The sequence below is a fragment of the Parasteatoda tepidariorum genome, chromosome 7, assembly GCF_043381705.1.
Source record: "Parasteatoda tepidariorum isolate YZ-2023 chromosome 7, CAS_Ptep_4.0, whole genome shotgun sequence".
In the NCBI taxonomy this organism is placed as follows: domain Eukaryota; kingdom Metazoa; phylum Arthropoda; class Arachnida; order Araneae; family Theridiidae; genus Parasteatoda; species Parasteatoda tepidariorum.
In genome coordinates this window covers 51128644-51151166 of record NC_092210.1, presented here as the reverse complement: position 1 = coordinate 51151166, position 22523 = coordinate 51128644, and the positions used below count along the sequence as shown (strand labels likewise).

The 22523-nt window shown below is 28.5% G+C and overlaps 1 protein-coding gene across 22 annotated transcripts in view; it reads right to left on the bottom strand.

Annotated features, from left to right (window-relative positions):
- LOC107453796 (ELAV-like protein 2) overlaps positions 1-22523 on the bottom strand; it is a 74588-nt gene that overhangs the window by 48298 nt on the left and 3767 nt on the right. For 12 of the 22 annotated variants that reach the window (XM_071183418.1, XM_071183421.1, XM_016070752.4 and 9 more), the window contains exon 2: positions 1274-1322. The exons of 8 other annotated variants lie outside the window; for them this stretch is intronic. In XM_071183418.1, the coding sequence (XP_071039519.1) occupies positions 1274-1322 (49 nt within the window). Of the gene's footprint in view, positions 1-1273; positions 1323-16457; positions 16546-22523 lie in introns of all 22 variants that reach the window. 2 more of the 22 variants (XM_016070746.4, XM_071183422.1) reach the window with 1 other exon arrangement.

Below are 22523 nucleotides of genomic sequence, written 5' to 3'. Positions count from 1 at the left end.
GCTCTCCAAGCTCTTGATTTGCCTTTTTGAATCGGTAAGTTTTATTTCAGTTCACAAGGAAGACTGGAATAGAATTATCCTTACAATTTGAGGGAATCTATTTTATTAAATCCTCTGTTAATTACAAATGAGTTAAAGGCATAGCAGAATTAGAACGGTGAGGTAACGGGCGCTGCAGATTTATATTGGCTTTGCAGACAAAATAAACTAAAAAAAATGCAAAAAAATTCGTTCTTTTATCTCTGAGAGCTTGAATTAATGAGTTATGGTAGATTTACGGAAATTACTAAGACTGGGGTGCAACTCCGGTTTAACTTCTCTTATTCTCGGTTTCAGTATTTAAAATATCATTTGAAATGAAGTTATTTCATTTAAGGTAGCTTTTAATTTCTCAGGTTTTAGAATGTTTTTAACTTTATTTACTAACAATATTTAGCATACACGAGGGCTTGCTAGTTTTTTTTAAATTCTCATTCATTCATTATTCAATTGCAATTACGGAAAAAAATTAGATTAACACACGCTATGCCGATAAACTTTTATCTTTCCACGATTATGCAAATCGCTACTTGGGAGTTAAGCCCAAAAGAAAAAATTGTTTAAGCCCCCAAAAAAACAAAGCCTCGATGAGTACTACTTTTTCTTCTTAGGATCAACCTCATTTGATGCATAAGTAACAAAATATTGTGGTACTCAACAAAAATAGTACACAACTAAAAATTTCCACTGAAGTATACTTATTCAGATTCTTACACTGTATCCATCAAATCTTTGAACGTGAATCTTTGAGCTTCGTAACGTAAACTGTTTTATCTCACTTCAATAAAACACTAAAATCTTGAAATAGAGTCGTAATACTCAAGTATCCTAAAAAAGCCCTCATATAATAAAATATTAATTTTAAAACAATTTTTAACCCACATTAAAAATACTCCCACTTCATCTTTTACAATGAGTTGTTAAAATTTTAAGTAAGACTTAACATTTATATTTAACTATTATACATAATTATGCATAAAATATTTCATTCGAAAATTTACAATGTAGCAATAAAATGTTAGAGTTAGGGGTGAGATTTCATTAACTAGGGTATTAATTAAAAACTAATTATAAATTTCAAAAAATTCACACTTTTATAAGTTAGTGGGAAGGGAGTATGTTTTAGGAAGTTAAGATTTTTTCGAACAATTTAGTTTAGTACAGATTGAAAAAAAAAGTTAAAATTTTTAGTATGTTAGGACTTTGTTAGCGCAATTTTGTTTTTAAATCTTACCTATGGATGTTTTTCCAATGCGTTGCTTTGCATTTGTCTGAGCAGACATCTGTAGAAAAAGGAAGTTTTAACAAAATCAATAATTTAAGAAAATGAAAAACATCAAGTCAACCATTGATCACACCTTATTCACTTACGTTTTCAAATCATTCATATTTTCATACTTATAAAAAAAAAGGACTAGATTTAAAGAAAAATTACTCATTTAACCAACCATAGATAGCTGTGAAATATTATTCAGACATACGAAATAGTGTGTAATAATGGGTAAAACTAAATGCATTATTCGAACCAATTTAAGCAATTTTCTTCAAAAAGAAACTTTTGACTAGAAACTTTTACCCCATTGGGAATCGAATATTTAACGCTAGCTTGTATGATTTGTTATTTAAAAATGTGTTTCAAATCAGACTGCTATATTTTCCCTAGAAATTTGAATTTGTAATTTATAAATATTAAAAAATGATGATCACCACAGATAAACAGATGTGTTATAATCTGCGTGCTTTTGACGCTTTGTGTTGGTCCTCCAATGAAAAAACCAATTTGAGATAAGAGATTAAGAAATTCAATGTACTTAAAGCCAAATCTCTTAAAAAAAGTTGGATATTGTGTTGACAGACTGTGCAAAATTCAAATTTATGTTCTTTTCACTAACACTGACTCATGTTTTGAAGTTTAACACTGAAGAATGTTCAGTGAAGTTCCATAATATGCTCCAGAATATAACATTTTTGGTCTTTCTATCAGTGATCGCAACTTCTTCAGGTATCACAATAGACTGAAAACAGCTTACAGAAAGTCAGAAGGATGAGACTTCACAATTTGCGCAATATTTCTATAAAAATTTACTCTTTTTCCTACACCATCCCCCAACAGGTTGACTTTTTATGGCTAAAAACTTAATTCCTACGACATACTCTTAGGCTTTTAGTAAAAATTTCAAACTGTATTAAACTAATACTGAGTTTCAGGTTAATAATTTTACAACTAGTCGTGGCTAGTTTTCATAATCGGAATAAATTTAATATCCATTATTTATAATAGTTTAATATAAATGGGAACTTTATTTGAAGAAAAACAATGCCTTTCAAAACTTTTAACACAATGAATTGTTCAGTTAAAAAATCCAAAATAGAAAGTTAAACAAAAAAACCTGCTCCGCATAAATATAAGTTTTCAAAAATATCCTGAAATTTCTTTTTAACGTGCCTTAACAAAGTGGGAAAAAAAGGATAGCATTTAAAAAATATAAAAAGATCAGGACGAAAATAGAGACATTTCTTGCAAGCGGTTACATATAGACTACTTTTAAAAAGGGAAAATTCAAACTTAAAAATGTAAGTTGCTCTTACGTATTAAAAAAAAAAAAGACTAATTTTTCCACAAAAGAACAATAAAATATACTTCAGATTTACATAGTTTAGTTAAGTTTCCAACAATGTAATATGCATTGAACATTAGTTTGGGATCTCACAGTTTTGAAATATATCTATTGTTTCGTTGAAGAATAAAAATCCAATATCAATTAGTTAATATTCCCAGACACCAATATTTAGTTAAAATGAAAATCTAGTTCAAAATTTCCTGAATCAAATAATTTTAAGTTTGGGCTTCAATGATCTCTAATACAATAAAGTCACTGCTCAACATTTTTGTAGTGTTCTCAATTCAAAACTTCTGACATACTTTTTTGGTTGGAATTTATTATTTTAAAATCAGATAAAAGAAACTAATCAATATTTTTAAACTGTACCCCCAACAAAATTTATTAACTTCTCTAAAATTAAATGAGAGTATGACCCTTTAATACTTCACAACAAAAATTTGATAAGATAAATATTTGAAATAGAAATGATTGATTCAAGAAAAATATGGTAGACAAGATTTATTTCTCTGACAAAAAGTATAAACAAATTTCTTTTTCCGGATAAGTAACAGTTTTCCGGATAACGTAAGATTAATTTGACACCTTAAATTTGGCTCATGGAACTTTCCGAATGCATTTTAATTTATTTGCAATTACTATGTTAATTTAATTTTCATTACAAGAACTAAAATTTTGATACGAGCTCAATTTTACAGATTTATATTTAGGTCGATTTATATCAGAATTAAAATCAAAATGCTCCATATATAAAAATGATTACATTTACAATTTTAGATGAAGCTATAATGCAATTTTTATGGGGCTTGAAACAGTAATTTAATTTATCTTAGTGCAATCTTTACATATTATAGATTTTGAATAAACGCTTTAATATATTTTAAATTAGCATTTAAAAAAAATCATTTCATTTAAAATTACATTGAAATTAAATGAAGTTCTAAATATTTTCTGCTTTTATAGCTAAATTCTGAAATTAATATTCACATTTTTGTACTAGAAAAAAAGAAAATATCAGAGAAAAAACTTCGTAAAGTAGGACAAAAAAGAGATTTTTATATTCTACTGTGCACCAAATATTTGTTATCTTATCTTCCTAACCATTCAATAAGTCGAATGTTTGTTTTTCCTATACAAATTAGTTAATTTATAAATATTTAAGGAACTGATGCACAAAAGTCTAATTAGAACTCAACTAAGTCATCATGCTAAATTAAGTCATATCCCAGATAAACGTAGGTTTAGCTAATCTTTTCAGCAAAATAACTAATAACATTGGCCAATAGTTAGGTAAAAATTTTAAAAAATGATTAAGTTGTAATGGTAAAGAAGTAAAATGATAACTTTACATCTTATTCCAATAAAACTCTGAACCATAACTTTATTGATGCAATGAAAAACTAATCTTAATTTTTAGTTTCTAAACTTAGTTTCTCTTAGTACTCTGTGGTTAGTTTAATTGCAAATTAAGCAATCGGTAGGAAATAAAAATTGTGTAACAATATAAAAAATCTCTAAAACTAGTTGCATTATAACAAGTTATTTATTCAATACCTTATATTTTAAGATTATGTCATCCTGCAAAATTTTAAAAAATACTTTGACATTACATGGACTTAATAAATTTTTTTAAATATTCCTGAAAAAAAAAAGTTTCAAAAAGCTCAGGTTTTATCAAAAGCAAAAGGAAGGCTGGGCTTTTTTGAAAAACCCAGGAAGAAGTGATATGCGAAAATATCTAATAAACTGAACTTCGTAAACACTGCTTCCAATCAGACGCATTAAATTATCAAAAAACAACCAAAAATTGTGAATCGGAGAACTGACAATTCGACAAAAGCTATTTGAGCTCTACTGAAGTTTTTTATTATATCAACAATAATTACCAAGACCTCAAGCAATCCGATTTCAACAAATTGAAATCCCTACGCAATTCAACTAACGGAAAAACTTCAAAATAAATGGTCAAGATCTAAAATTGAAAATTATTTACCAAAAACTCTTTCTGAAAAGAAATAATTTTTAAGTTGATTTGAACTACGTAGGGAAGCTGTGAGACTAAACTTAAATGCAGAACTGCCAACTCAGTTCTAACCGTCAACAATATTTAAAATGGTTGTGAAATAACTTTTCAGCATTCAAATATTAAAATTTCACTTCCTTTTAAAAACAAACATGTTGATTAGATTTTTATGAGAGTGAAAAATAACAGCTGAAATCATATATTAAAAGCATATAATTCGCAACCACTTCAAATATTTCGGGAAAATCTTCAACCAATTACCGGGGAATTAGGCAGGTTAGCAAATGTATGACTAATTTAATAAGAGGCGTTTCACTTATCCTCTTAACTCTGCATGAATTTTTCGGACAAGAATATTTTAACACGTATTTTGTATACAATACTATTATCTAAATAGAATCAAGAATGGGTATGTTCTGAGAAATGTGATTGTAGTAGTAAAATTGTACAACTTTAATGAAGAGTAACAAAATATTCTCTTATTTCACTTTTCTACTGGCCCTAGTAGCAGGAAAATTTTTATTGGAATCATAGTTGAAGGTTAAATTTTAACTCAAACAATTGCTTTTGTTGTAAATAAAGTATGAAAAATGGAAAAGCACCATTATTTATTAAAACAATTGAAATAACGTGTGTATAGTAGCAATCCGGGTTGGCTTTTTACTCGGGAAGAACCAGGTTTTACAAAAGCATGGTAAAAACCATGGGAAAAAATCGTAAATATTAATCCACGTTTTACATATATAGTGGCTTGTTATTTACAACTGATAGCAATATATAGTTTTCGTATCATAGCTAATATTAGTTTTTTGTTAATATTAATTTCAGGTAATATATATATCAAGAAAAAATAAAATTAAGTGCAATGGCTTTTGACTTCACTGATAACATTGAATGTTGATCTGAATAGTTAGCTATAAGATGGAAAACAGGCTGCATGATAGATTGTGATCAACAAAAGGTGCATTCTTTAGATGCATGTAGCTAAATTACCAAAAATATCAGAGGTATTTAGGGATTAAGACTTAGCTAACGGCTGCCGACGAATGTTTGCACATTTCAGGTTGGAAGGAGAAAACTAAGAAATTAGTTTTTCACTCTTCTATACTGCTACCAGAAATTTTGAAAAAATTCTCAATTATCACTATTTCCAGTAATATTGCTCACTTAAACATGGAAAAAAATTGTCGCAATAGCGGAAGGCTAGAAATTTTTAACTAGTTATAAACACTGTAAATTTAATAGCATTTTAAACGGGATCTCATATGTCGTACTTGTTATAATGAGCATTCTAAAAGAGTCATATTGCTCCATAACAGAAAAATCAAAAAGGTTAAAAAGGGCAAATAAAAAAATATTTTTATAAGAAACATCAAGAAAATTTTAAAATATTAGTTGTTAAAATTATATTGTTCTGTAATGTTACAATACTATTTTTAATGTTCACAAAAATAGTAGAAACAAATTATCTGGAGGATAGGAAAAATGTTTTTACAAAACAATTAATACTGTGGAGGAAAATTTTAATAGATTCCAAAAACCATGGGAAAACAGGTTCCTCCCCAAGATTAAAAACCATGGTAAATACCGGTAAAAACATCACATGCACATGTACTATGCTTTCTAAAACACGGATGCGAATATTCTATGAATTTAAATTATGAGTTTAAGTCGTAACAAGCAAGTTAATTTAATAAAAATATGGGGTGAAATAATTGCTGAAAATATAGCAATCATTTAAAGCGAAGCTTAAATACTTCGAATTTTAAAAAATACACAATGAATAATTTAAAAAAAATTTAAATATTGGTCATAACATTTATCTAAGCTAAACATAGAACACATAGTATAAGTCATGATAACTGATAAATTTTTAAAGGTTAAAGCTTTATGTTCTTAATTTCATAATGCTTTAAAATCTCAAAGTTTTAATTAACTCAAAAAATAGATTGGGAAGGTCGAGCAAAACCACAATGCGCAAAAATGACATTTTTAGATTAGTATTACGTACTTTGTGGTTGTCCATTATTTGTCTTCCCAGTAATTTTATTCTAAAACATTTAACCTATAAAATTCAGTGCCTAAAAAATTCTTATTTTTTTTTAGCTTCTGGTTATTTTAAATACATATAGAGTAGTTAACAAAACTACACATAACACAATTGAGGTTAAAACCTCGTTAAGAATTGACTATTTATATCGATTGCATTCGATTAAACTGGATCCGATCTATTATTTCAATCGACTGAAGCAAAATACAAAATAAAGTCTTTTGCCGGACAAATCTCCACTTGTTCTTTACCATTTATTAGAAACTAATCCATCAGAACGAGCGAGAGCACAACGTATCATAAAGTAAATATTTACCAATAAATTAACCCATGTCTCATAAATCTTCAGTGGAAAATCAGGTCAAAAATTTGTACCTGAATTTAACTTGCAGAATAAGAAAGACAATATTCAATTTCTACCTACAAACAATTTAATATATTTAAAAGAAAAAAACATAAAATTTTCCGTTTTGTACATAAGATAAAAAAAAATCCACGAGTTTAATTTTGAATAGCAACTAATCTCATCGTTGTAAATATATACGGCAAACTTAAAATGGCTCCAATTAAGAAACCACAACTGCGAACAGTTTATGAGGGGATAGCATGCAGCGGATGAATAAATATAACTTAAAAAACCACCTACTATAGCATTCATTAATTTTAACGATTTTATAATTCAAATGAATTTATCAAAAAGATTTCATAACTGAACTGTCAATTTTGAAATAGAAAAAATATAACACTAACAGCAAATGCCCAGCAAAAGATTCATTGTTACAAGTACTATGGTTGTTTCGAAAAAAACATTCTCGGAAATATTAGGATAAAAAACAAAATAACTACTTAACTTAGTTATGCCTGCAAGCAGGAAGATTTATAGAAACACATCTTTTACCAAGCAGAAATCTAAATGCAAGTTCAATTAATCAACTCAGAATTTTCAGAACTTATGATGTATGGTACCTACCTTCCATAGTAAGTTTTCGAAGAAGGGGAACAACTTTGACTCCGATATCTTTTCCAGAAGAAAAATGAGACCCTTACCACGATAACCCTTCCGGGGGAGTATATTCGTCAAAGGGTTATTTTTTCGATGCCTAAGCGGCCTAAATAAAAGGGGTCCTTGAACCCTTGCACAATAGCAGGATGTTGCAAAGTGTGGAACTAATTTTGACTACTCGTAGCATTGAACTGTATTATGATTCATTACCTAAACGCTGGCTAACATAAAAAAGCTAGTCTTATATAAAAGAATTTAAACCGTTATGAGATAAACTTTATCCATGAATAGATAATTTTACTATTTATAAGATTATAGTAGAGAAATCTGATCAGAAGGTCCATAAAAGTTAATTTTTATATTTGTATAAGTTTAGAGCTATTTTTATTTAATAATTTTACTAGTCATTTTCAATATGTTAAAAACTTAAGTATAGTTTAATGCCCACTTTAAATAACCATGAATTTATCGTATTTTATCAGTAGCCTATCCTGATTTTCTGTAAATAGTCCCATTTCGTGAATTTGAAGAATCAATAACTTTTTGAATCTAAAATTGCCGCAGAGACTATTCTGCCAATAGCAGAATTAGAGACAAAGAATTTTAAAATATTAGGACTTAGTCATCTGTCCGACAGATGATATATATATCTGTTTAAATTACTTTAATGAGAGACAAAATATTTTATTACTTTGTTAAAATAAAAATGCCTTACCCTAGCAATCACAAGGAGAAATATTTTTAAATTAGAAAATTGTAATACTAGCTAAAGTTTGCAAAATTAACATTAAATCTGAGCAGGGTTGGCAAGATTTTGCCGCAGGTGGAAAAAACCATGGTAAATACCGGTAAAAACCGTCCTGGCAAAGAGAAGTTTTTGCCAAGCAAATTGGCAAAAAGTGGCAAAAACCTATATTTTCCATGATGAGAGGACAAAAACACATTTTTGATACAAAATTNGCCAATAGCAGAATTAGAGACAAAGAATTTTAAAATATTAGGACTTAGTCATCTGTCCGACAGATGATATATATATCTGTTTAAATTACTTTAATGAGAGACAAAATATTTTATTACTTTGTTAAAATAAAAATGCCTTACCCTAGCAATCACAAGGAAAAATATTTTTAAATTAGAAAATCCGTAATACTAGTTTAAGTTTGCAAAATTAACATTAAATCTGAGTATTTGAGTTGGGACTTTTCTTTAATCGTAGCAAGTGGAAACCTTTAAGAACTTTTAATAAAAGAAAAACACACGCATTAAAACTGGGTTCATGGAAGATTAGTTTCTGCAAAATTAAGAAAAAATTATATAAATAGGATTTGCAATATTAAGACCAGTCCGTTTTAACGAAAAATTATGAAGGGTCCGTTAAGAGACCCAAATTTTCCTTAATGACCCTTATTTATAATAAATAAATAATCATTACCACATCATAGTTTCACCAAATATGAAAAAAATATTAAATATAATAAACTGAAAAAACTAATAAAAATTATATTTGTAACGTAGATCCAGACTCAAATTTTAGATTAATTTTTTAATGAGTGTCTTTAAAAAAAGATTGCAGAGTGTTCCATATTCTCCGTATTTTTATGCATCTCAAAATGATTCCCGATTACTAAGCATTAAACGTAATAATCATACCTAGAAATAAGAATTCAATCTAAAAATAGATGGGTGTATCTTTGGTCAGACCGAAAAAACTAAATTCACTTAAAAACAAAAAAACGAAGCTGGTGTTTTTATGAATTTTGATAATTATAAAAAAATTCAAGCAATTACAAGAAACACTTTTAAAAAATTTATATTAGCATTCTACCTGAAAAAAAATGCTTGCTGGCAAATTTAGTTCAAATTATGAGTGGTTATTTTTGAAACATTGAAACAAAATTAATAAGGGGCTAATAGGTATTTCAGTAAGAGTTTTCTATGATGTTAATATGAACATAATACAAGTATTTACAAGATAAAATTTTGAGCTAAGGCTGCAGTTTCGTACAACTAAAAAAAATGGTTGTTTTATACAGAGTTTGTGAACAATTTTTTTAGTACTAGTACAATTAATTTGCAATTTAAAATAAAAGCTTCTCTTTTCGGGCAGTTAAAATAAGCGTGTGTTTATAATGTTACATTATTTTGCGTAAGAATAACATTCTCGCTCGAATGCAAGCAGTTATCTTCCACCAGTACCTATCTTATCTATCAGGAGTAATCTTCCAAGGTATACAATAGAAATATAGTGGAAAGTCAAACTTCCGGAAAAAAAAACAGTTTAAATTTTTAAAAAGTATCATTTGTCAAATTTCTTTAATAAATTAAGTTTTTTAAAAATTTGATTTAGATAAATAAGCTTAATTAAACTCAACATTAGCGTAACAAATAAACCTTATTTCTTTTTATAATGACTAACCACAATACATAAAATGTTTTCGATATAAGTTGAATTGATTAAAACTTACAGTTTAGTTTGTTACGACATTTGGTGCGAAATTTCAAATTAATTTTTTCCCACATTTTCTACTCATTCGATAATTTATTTTGATTACACTAAAAAGTAACGTATGGATTAAATTATTAAGTCTGGATTGTGGTGCACACAGAAAATTACTTTAAAGCTAATGTTATCGTAAGGACGTAAGGCATGTGGTGAGAAGTTTTAAATTTGAGCTTAGTAGAAACTTTCAAGTTATATTTCTAAAAACATTTATTAATATGTTAAGTAAATCTGAATTAAGTATTTAAAATCTGAAATGTAGTTTAAAAAAGTTAAAAATCTATAAAAAGTGGAGTTTTATATAAAATTTTGAATCATTTACAAATAGTGGTACGGAAACTAACTTTAGATCTAATTTCAGAAAAAAATACATTGAAACAAATTTAGTTACCACTAGAAAATATTTTTTTACAAAGTATAAAGTTTGTAGAGCAGCCTTTGTAAATATATTTTTTCTAATAATGTTTAAAACCAGCTTTAATAGGCGTTAATAAGCTGAGGCAACTTGCATGCGTGTCAATAAACTGTATCAATAGTGGACTAAATTTAGGAAGAAGCTTGTTAACGTTACTAAATGAATTTAAAAAACGAGGGGACTCTGGGATGGAGCGCTTGCTTCCCTATGAGGCGATTCAGGTTCGAATCCCAGCGAAGGCTGATCGATAGAAATTATGCATCTAGCTCATACCGACCATAATACTGAAGTAAAATATTAGGTAGACGGATCACGGGTTAGAACCCATAGCCGTCAGGCTAACCGTGGGAGGTTTTCGTGGTTTCAGTCGCAATATAACTCAAATACGAGTCCCCATTATAAAGTCCTTTACAAAGGCTATTTTGTAAGAATGCTTAATCCAGGAGTTCTCGCCGAGGTAGGGTTCAAAATTACAAGGGTACGAATTTAAACATTAATAGTCGTTAACTCAGAATCAGATCGGCTGTTTCACGCAGATCACAAAAATATATAAAAATATAAATAAATACATATAAAAAACTTTACAGAGTTTAGAAATATTCCTAGCGACGTCGAGCAACTAAGCAATGAAAGCAAGGTGCAACTAAATATCTAATATTTGACCGCGGAAAGCTAAAGGAAATAACAGCATTTTTTTTTTCGACGACAGCTACAACTGCTCAAAATTAATGGCTCTAACAAAACTGATGAATCCTTGACCTAACCGAAACAAACTAAAAAATGAGGAAAAAATAGAAGGGGAAATCGAAACTACCTTAGCAGTAAAAAAAAAACCTCTGACTGAAAATGGGAAAGTTCCCTATACCATCCCTCACGTATCTGGGACCTCAGGATAGACTGAAAATATATATGGAAAGCGAACTAACAATTGCCACGTGGCACGAGGCGAACTCCCCATTGAATTGCGTTTGGCCCTTTGTGTGCGCGTGAGCAACGCATAAAAAAAAATTCTAGGGGGAGGGGGTCCCATAGAAAAGAGAACAATGTAAGTACGCTTTGCCCTTCTGCCGAAAAGAACTTTGGAATAAAATGGGGAAAACGTCTGGGGACCACAGCAGCTGGAATAATCCTCCGGAAAAAAATTGGTACGTTACTATTCTGCAAGCAATGCAAATCTTTAAAATAGTTGAATCAGACTTTAATAAAAATTATCTAATCTAAAATTATCATTGAAGTAAAATTTTACTTTCCTCCTTTAATACGGGCATATTTCTATCTCAAAATATGAAGATAAAATGCTGCGATGTTTTAAAATGCTACGGTGTTTTAAAAAATATAATCACAATTTGTTTTTAAAAACTCTTGAAATTAAGCCATTAATATTTCCGTTAAAGTAAAATTTTTATAATTTGAAGATCAGTACTATAAATTCATAATTTCCAATTATTCTGCAAGATTTTACTTTCGTATTTATTTAGTTCAAAAATTAAAGATTTTAATTTTTGGAATAATACAATTTCATACCAGCCTGCTTTTGATCTTTCCGATTATGGTTTTTCCTAGGTGATTCTTTTAGTAAAATTAAATTACAGATAGAAATATATTTTAACTTGAAAGCTAAAATATCCTATCATATGATTATCACACATTTACACATGCGTTTATAATTTATAAATAGTGGTGGTCAAATATAATTCAAATTTTATTTTATTACATATTTTACTGCTACTTCAAATATTAAATAAAATTTCACGCAAAATACATATAAGCATCCAGTTATATTATTAATTTTGCAGTTTTAGACATTTAATTTATGATCGCTATTACATACTAAAATTTCCTACTTAGAAAAAGCAAGATAATTTGACAATTGTGAGTTTAGGCTCTGGTAAAATAGAGAAAATAATTCTGTCTGCAATTACAATTCAATTTTTTCGCTATCAACAGGCAAAATTATCCTTGCAGGAAGCCAAAATAAATATTGCCTTAATAGTTATAAGTAAATATTTAAATTAATTTCCAAATTTTACACCATCATATTCTCCGAAATTCTTAGTTTTGGGCTTATTTCGCAAATTTTTAAAATGGTAGTGATAACTTAAGAGCTTTCATTTAAAATTATTTTTACTACGACTCTATATAAACTAAAAACAGACAATAGACCAGCTAATAAAAGCCCAGGCCAACTTTTAAAAATGTACTATTATTCCACTTCCATTTTAACCAGAACTTCCGGGTAGGCAAAACTGCATTGCTCACTCGGATATATATACGTTACTAAATTTATAAAATTTTGACAAGGCAAATTTTAACAGTTGCAGAAATGCGGAGATTGAACAACTACTACTTCAGTTAACGTGAATAGGGTAAAATTAAAAATACGTTTATATAAAATGTGAATAACATTTTTAAGGGCGTAAAAAACTTATGAACTAAAGGGCTTAAAAAAGATAAGAGAACGTGTTAAGGTCATTTGACGAAACTTAAATCTATTCGAAAATTATCTTCCTCTACTAAAAATAAAATGAGGGGAAAATTTATTAAACATTTGAATAATTCGTGGTTATGAAATACAACATTTCTCGGTTAAAGGTAAAATCTTCCAAACAAAAATTTAGTACTTATTTGCAGTTATCTATACCTAAAAGGAACCTATAATACCTATAATTCATCATCAAAAACAAACAAAATCAATTTATAGTTTGACATTTACAAAATCAATACTTTTTGAATCTGAATGAAAAGAAAATACTTCAAACTGCTTTTTTGGACTTAAGATTATTTAATCATATTCGCATCAATATCTTAAGATGTTTTAGTAACTATTAGACAATTTTATAATTAAAAAATATTGAAATGTATTTTTGCTTATTAATAGAGTAAAAAAATAGATATAAAAAGCACACCCGTGTCTTCAGGGGTCTGTCCAGACATTGTGAAAGGTCCGTTTTTCGTGAAATTGTGAAAAAATTACTCACATTCTTTCAACCAGGGTCCGCTTTTATGAATTTGTGCAAATAGGGTCCGTTATTGCAAAAAAAAACTTTTTCAAGGAGTTTTTAAATTGTAAAGACATACAAGATTATGCTCAACACTGTAAAATTATAATTAAAAAAATTAAATTTTAAAAAATAAACAACAATTGCTGCTTCTAAATTAGAGATGCAACATACAAATATTTGGTATTTAGCCTATACTGCTGAACGCAGAATATTAATTTCGGACGAATAATGGAAGAATCGTCTGCCGAAGACAAAACTTAATTCGTTTACATCCATCTTTCTTGTTTTCTGCCCAGGAAAGGGTTTATTCGATTAACAAAATAATAATGAAGATAAACAAATTTGTGAAGGGTCCGATTATAAGAAAAATCATTGTGAAGGGTCCGTTTTTATGAAAAGATATTTTGTGAAGGGTCCGTTAACGGACCCAAATTTCTTCTAAACAGACTCCTGGTCTTATCGGCGTCAAAGAGTTAAAAAAACTTTCCATACACATTACAGGAGACCAAAGCCTAAAATTTGATTAGCAATACTAAATATGAATAGTTAATTGCAATTAAATATTTCGCACGGCTATTTCAGTTTTAGAAATTTATAAATTATAAACTTTAACAAATTGTAAAATTGGAGACTTATGAAATTTTAGAAATATAGTAATTGCTCAACATTTAGTGCAAAATTCTCAATTTATAGCCTAGATATAAAATACTTTTTTAAGATACACATCGTAAGCTGTTTTAGTCCTATTCATTGAAAAGAAATTTGTAATTTATCTACAGAGCGGGTGACACTTAAAATCCGGTGAACATCTTAGATTTGCCTAGAAGAAAAATAATGCTGCAAAATTGACACATATTGTAACGCGAAAACAAGTTTCCGTTAATTTCATTTTTTTTAATTCAGAAATAATTTCAATAGAGCCCAGACCTAAAATTGACACAAAACTGAGCTATATGTTCTGTCGCAGAAATCTCATCTTACCAGCAGATATTTTAAATTTCTAAAACTTGTATATGTTTATTATGAACTAATGATTAAATTATTCTTACCGCACCTAATTACAGCGTACTTTTAAATTCTTAGAGTTATCTTTCAAACTAAAAATTTTAATAAATCAGGGTTGGGAAAAATTCCATGAATAACGGCATGAAATTCAATAAAGCAATAGGTTTCTATTTACGTTTTTTACTGCAGCAAGCAATGAATTTACCAAGATAAAGAAAACTCATTGTCAAAAGTCGTTCACCAATAATATGCATAGTTCCAGATATTGCATAATTTTATTTAAAAACAAAAACATTGATGTGGGGATGTTCAATTTTATTATAAGTTATTTCGACACAACTTAATCAATTTGGTTACAATAATTTTATTTATACTTTTCATGCATAGTTGCATTTCAATGTTGCGTAACTGTTTAAAAGTTACATGATAGTTTATTTAGAGTAACAAGTTTATTTAGAGCAACAAAGTTTAAACTCAAAACTAAATTTTGAAAAGAAATAATAATTTTATTCTATTTGGTTCAGCTCAAACAAAACGTAACAAAATTAAGTTAAAAGTTTAAAAAAATTTAGTCTAAACCGGGGTTTCAACCAGCAGACAATGAGCAAAACGTATTATGATTTGTAAACAAATTTATATAAATATATATACGTAACTTATTTAAGTACGTAACGTACTTAACATAAATGTTAGTTTGAGGAGAGCCCTAACACTGGTAATAGCCCACATTAATGTTTTTTAGAAAAGTATGAATGCCAAAATAAAACAGTCCTAACTTATTGAGAACATGAAAACAAAGTTGTTTTATGAAAAAGCAAAAATCAGCGGCTAATCCGGAATGTGAAATTTTTTTTTTTTATAACGTACTAAATCCAAAATTACAGCAAGTTATGGGATTGAAGGTAGGAAAAGACATGTACGAATTCGACAAAATATCTAACCCTGAGCTATTAAAAATACAACTTAATCCTTAATTCCACTTCTAGTTATATAATAATTAAGCTTTTGAATATTAAAATGTTTAAAGAATTATGTAATATAATATTCATAATTATATGCATATTAACAGCTTTGAGGGTTACTCTTTAGCACTAATTTGACAACATTAACTATTATCAGGGGTCTGTCCAGACATTTTGTGAAAGGTCCGTTTTTCGTGAAATTGTGAAAAAATTACTCACATTCTTTCAACCAGGGTCCGCTTTTATGAATTTGTGCAAATAGGATCCGGTTATTGCAAAAACTTTTTCAAGGGGTTTTTAAATTGTAAATAGATACAAGATTATGCTCGGTACTGTAAAAATATAATAAAAAAATTAAATTTTCAAAAATAAACAGCAATTGCTGCTTCTAAATTAGAGGTGCAACATTTGGTATTTAGCCTATACTGCTGAACGCAGAATGCTAATTTCGGACGAATAATGGAAGAATCGTCTGCTGAAGACAAAACTTAATTCGTTTACATCCATCTTTCTTGTTTTCTGCCCTGGGAAGGGTTTATTCGATTAACAAAATTATAATGAAGATAAACAAATTTGTGAAGGGTCCGATTAAAAGAAAAATCATTGTGAAGGGTCCGTTTTTATGAAAAGATATTTTGTGAAGGGTCCGTTAACGGACCCAAATTTCTTCTAAACAGACCCCTGCTATTATCAAATGTTTTTCTTAGACTCCATGATGTAATATAAATCTCTTAAAAACTTTATAATGTACCAGAAAGAAAACGCCATATATTTTTTTCTCATTTTAATATAGCAATTATATCAATATATATTAATCAACTTACATTATTTACTTACTTATTTTAAAGAAAATTCTACTTTTATCTTTAGAGGTCCGTTAACTAAATGTTTTTCGTTACGCTTTCTAGCTGAAGACTAATTCCAACTAAAGAAATAAAATTTTATTAAGGAAGTGAGCTTATAAACATCAAATTTGTAATGAGCTTACCGAAAATTATTAACAACAAAGTGATGTTATTGAAATTAATTAGGAAAAGGTACGCCTTAAATATAATTTTTTTTATTTTTAGAAGAAAAATAAATTAGGAATAAATATATTTAGGAATAGCGAAGACTAAAAACTTGCAAAATTTAAAGATACTGAGTTCCAAGACTTAAAAATATTTATACACATACAATCGATAAGCACATACTAGCGTAATACCACCATAGTATATTTGAATATGATTCTCTCTGTAGCTTTTGATTATAAATCGTTCTCCACCTCTCATAAACTTAAGTTTAGTGAAAAATTTTTAAGGATATGAATTTTTTAAACAACTTGTGAAGAAAAATCCTTCTGTAACTGACACACTCTGTAAATCACAACTGTAACTGACGCTGGTCTATATGTAAACAGTCCAAACATGTTTATTGAATGATTTCATAATTTTCAATTTCGCCAAGTAATGAGTTAAGGCAGGGGTCTGACCAGACATTTTGTGAAAGGTCCGTTTTTTGTGAAATTGTGAAAAAATGACTCATTCTTTCAACCAGGGTCCTGCTTTAATGAACTTGTGCAAATAGGGTCCGGTTAGAGCAAAAACCTTTAAGGAGTTTTTAAATTTTAAATAGATACAAGATTAGGCTCAGCACTGTAAAATTATAATTAAAAAAATTAAATTTTAAAAAATAAACAGCAATTGCTGCTTCTAAATTAGAGATGCAACATACAAATATTTGCCATTTAGCCTATACTGCTGAACGCAGAATATTAATTTCGGACGAATAATGGAAGAATCGTCTGCCGAAGACAAAACTTAATTCGTTTACATCCATCTTTCTTGTTTTTTGCCCTTGAAAGGGTTTATTCGATTAACAAAATAATAATGAAGATGAACAAATTTGTGAAGGGTCCGATTTAAAGAAAAATCATTTTGTGAAGGGTCCGTTAACGGACCCAAATTTCTTCTAAACAGACCCTGGTTAAGGGCCGCACAACATTTTCCGGAAGAGAAGCGATAAGTATTGACTTTCGATGCCGCAATGAATACAGTTTTAATTAACTATTTCTAAGTAAAATAATATAAATTTGCATGAAATTTTAAAAGGTATAGTACTGTATGGTTTTTAATATTTGCAGAAATATAACTAATAATTTTAGATTAAAATCTGAATTACAGCACAAATTTAAAAAAAAAAAAGATTCTCAATGTTACGCGAAAATAAATGACATCTACTTAATTTCCCTGTATTTGTTATCAACTTTCTAGCGTAACATTTTATAAAAAAAATTACGTTTCAAGAGATAGTAAATGAACCGTAAAATTTCAAAATTTAAATTTTCATCTAGGAAATTTGACATAAAAAATTTAAATAAATCTGCTAGTTACGTAGTCTATCCTCGCCTATTTTTGTTAAGCACTCAGGTCACATAGGCTATTCAAGGGTAACAGGTTGCGTACAATATGAAAAATTTCAACAATACGGATGCTGATTATAAGACTAATATTTGTCTTAAATGTCTATTTATGGCATAAAAAAACAAAGTACGCTATTATGAATTAAAATAATCTAATACAATATTACATCTGATACAAATTAATATACTTTTGAAGATATTTTCATTAACGGCATTAAAATATGAATTTGAAGTTACTCTGATTAGTTACTCTCACATTTAAAAACCTATTTTATTACATATAAAAAGGGGTAAATTTGCAGAGACCAGCTCACTATTTGCAGGGGTCTGTCCAGACATTTTGTGAAAGGTCCGTTTTTCGTGAAATTGTGAAAAAATTACTCACATTCTTTCAACCAGGGCCCGCTTTTATGAATTTGTGCAAATAGGGTTCGTTATTGCGAAAAAAAAACTTTTTCAAGGAGTTTTTAAATTGTAAAGACATACAAGATTATGCTCAACACTGTAAAATTATAATTAAAAAAATTAAATTTTAAAAAATAAACAACAATTGCTGCTTCTAAATTAGAGATGCAACATACAAATATTTGGTATTTAGCCTATACTGCTGAACGCAGAATATTAATTTCGGACGAATAATGGAAGAATCGTCTGCCGAAGACAAAACTTAATTCGTTTACATCCATCTTTCTTGTTTTCTGCCCTGGAAAGGGTTTATTCGATTAACAAAATAATAATGAAGATAAACAAATTTGTGAAGGGTCCGATTAAAAGAAAAATCATTTTGTGAAGGGTCCGTTTTTAAGTTAAAATATTTTGTGAAGGGTCCGTTTTTAAGATAAAATATTTTGTGAAGGGTCCGTTTTTATGAAAAGATATTTTGTGAAGGGTCCGTTAACGGACCCAAATTTCTTCTAAACAGACCTCTAATTTGCGATCAAACATTTAAGGCTGGCTAGTATTGCTTCCTTTTTTTTTTAATGTTAGGATAACTTAAACAAAATGTATATAAATTATCATGCCTGAGTAAAACAACGAGTAAAAAAATTGATAAACGAGTACACTTAGCTCAAAAAAAGTTTGTGTCACTTTTTGCCACCAAAACCATTACTTCTGGGAACATTGAAACCCAAAGACAAACTTATTGATTTCATATTGTTATAAAAACTATGTTGCTATTGTATATTGCTTTCAAATGAGTTATGTAAATATTTTACCTATACTATCCAAGAAAATAGTGCTAAAAATATCTGAGTAATTGGAAGCAATGTAACAATTTAATAAAACTTAAATTCGCCATTTGAAACAGCTTAAGTTTTAAGTCTTATCAGGGGTCTGTCCAGACATTTTGTGAAAAGTCCGTTTTTTGTAAAATTGTGAAAAATTACTCATAATTTGTGAATATAAAATAAACGTTGAGTCACATTCTTTCAACCAGGGTCCGCTTTCGTGAATTTGTGCAAATCGGGTCCGGTCCGTTATGCTACTTTTTCAAGGAGTTTTTAAATTGTAAAGACGTACAAGATAATGCTCAACACAGTAAAATTATAATTAAGAAATTAAATTTTAAAAAATAAACAGCGATTGCAGCTACTAAATTAGTGATGCAACAAATAAATATTTGGTATTTAGCTTATACTGTTGAATGCAGAATATTAATTTCGGACGAATAAAGGAAGCAGCGTTTGCCGAAGACAAAATTTAGTTCGTTTACATCCGTCTTACTCCCCCCCCCTTCAGGGAAGGGTTAATTCGATTAACAAAACAATAATGAAGATAAAAACGGACCCTTCACAAATTTGTTTAAGTTAAAATATTTTATGAAGGATCCGTATTCATGAAGAGATATTTTGTGAAGGGTCCGTTAACGGACCCAAATTTCTTCTAAACATACCTCTGCTTATGATGGTAAAATATACCGAAAAGTTAATTTGAAAAAAAAAAGGCAAGTTTAGAAAAAAGTTATAAAACTAAACAAAATATCTGTTTCAGGATAAAATACATATGACATTATAGACATTAATAGATAGTCACGTTTTTGAAGAAACAATTTACGTTATCCACACACCTGGAATGTTCCTATTATATTTTTAAAAAAATTATTTAACATAGTAAATGATAAAAAAAAATTCAATATCTGTGCATTATTAGAACAAATTAGTAAAGCGAGAATCATCCGCTTTTAAGTCAAATGAAATGTTCGAGGGTTCTTACGATATATATATATTTCGATATATTATTTTTCAAATACCAATTATGTTCAGTAAAAAAACCAAGCACTGCATAAAGTTAAAAAAAAAATCTGCCACTATTCAAAACAAAGTTTCAAAAGGCTTTAAAAAGCAGCGCATTCAATATTAACAAATTTTCAAAACTAAAAAGCTTAAAAGATCCAACTTTTAGAAGGTCGTTCCTCCTAAAGTACTTGTCAACTTTCATTACAGGGGAAGCCTTAAAAATAAAAATCTGCTTAAGGTATAAGCAGATTACAACCGCAGGTGAAATGCTCCACTTAAAACACGGATTACTTATTCTCTTAGTAAGTGCGATAATTTTTATTCGAGATTAAGTGGAAGGTTTTTGTGTATCTGCTTTATTTCCACCATTCTGAGCGATCTTTAGAATTTGGTTGTGCTTTTCTTAATTGATGGGAACATATTTTAAATCGTTATGAATTTAACAGAAATATATTAAATTGAAACCAAAGATAATTTGAAATTAATTCATTCTAACTATAGACGAACTTCATTTTTCTTTTCCGAAAAAAATAAACTCTTGCACGCATAGTATTAGCTTTTATTTTTATTTTTAAGAAAAATGAGTGAATGCTGCTCCATAAAAAATAAAAAAAATAAATCTCGAAAAACGTTATCAGCAAAAAGATGTATATCAAATGTAAATACCATATTGCATACAGGACTAAAAATTGGTTTTAACGAATGAAAACTTAATGTATTTTCTAAGTAATAAGGTAAGGAGTCACTAATGAGACTTTTAAACAAGCCAAAATACTTCAGAGGAATTAATTTTAATCTAAAAATACTAATATTCCATTGAATTTACACTCTGCTTCCATGCAAATCTATCATTTAAAATTTGTAGTATTAAAAGCAAAAAAAAAAATTCAATGCAAGTAAACGCTTGAAGACTTACTCTTAACAGAAACAAAATGGGTAAATATATATAACGAATTAAACTTAAGCGTTTCTCGCCATAACCAATATACGTTATATTTTCATGTCAAATAACGAAGAATTTCACAATACCAGCTACATTAATGCTTAATAAAAGGTACAACGAACAATTACAAGGAATATATTTGGTAACATCTAGGCCTCTTAGCAAACTTTTAAGGTTTAAGTCATCTTAACTGTTTCGCGACGCTTTTCTTTTTTTTTTATTCCTTTTTAAACGTACAACTTCCCACTTAAAACGGATAATGAATGATATGAAAGTAAGGAAATATATTCTAAAGCTTTAATTTTCTATAATTTCATAGCCAGATTCTTTCTAATTCATAAGTTAAAATGAATACGCTGATTTTTTAGGCTAACTTAAACTGGCAGTTTATGTTTTAGATTTAATTGCATTTACGCACTAAATTTTCATTGAAAGTAGTTTTATAAATTTAATATCGTAAAAAATTTTGTGTATAAAAAATAATCGCTTGTATTAAAACGTAATATAGTGAGTTAAAACTTCATTGCGAAAGATCAATATACATGTCTGCAAGTAGTCTGGGTTTCCAAACGCTTGGTCACTTTAGATACTTGGGTTACTCGCAGATCTGTATAATATGCACGATCGACATTCGTGAAATATTTGCTACCTTAGTGGAATATATTTACTATTTTATATTATTAATTTTTTACTATTACTAGAAAAGAAAGAATCCGCCTCTTCAATGAAAGTTACTTTTTTGAATTCCCCAGAAAAAATTCATTTTTACGCTTATTCCACCATTGCAAACTAAATTCACGTGATTTAAAATCAAATATCACGTTTTCTATCTACGCGATTTAAGATAAAGCAGCACGTTTGGTATTTTCACTATTATATATATATATCAAATATCGCGTTTTAAAAGTCATTATGAATCGTGTTCAAGTTACTTAAACATCGTAATTCGTATTCACGCGATTATAGAAATAAATATAAAGATTCGTATTCAAGACATCTTAAAATCAAACATCAATACATTTAAGCTATTTCAGTTTAAATAAAATATCGCACATCGACATTTTTATTATCACGTTCATAAAATCCTGTGGATAAATACTTCTTACATAATTTTATTTTCTTGCTCAAATTTCTGGTAGTTTTTCAATTTCAAAAGTGTTTTTGCACTTAACATTTACTTTTTACCAAACGTATCCCTGTAAGTATGAATCATTAGAGTTCCATAATATTTGAACATTTTTAAAAAATATCCGTGGTTCTTCAAACAAAGGTGGTGACGAAAGGGTTCAAACTAGTTGCAAGAGTTAATCAATGCTTGCAGA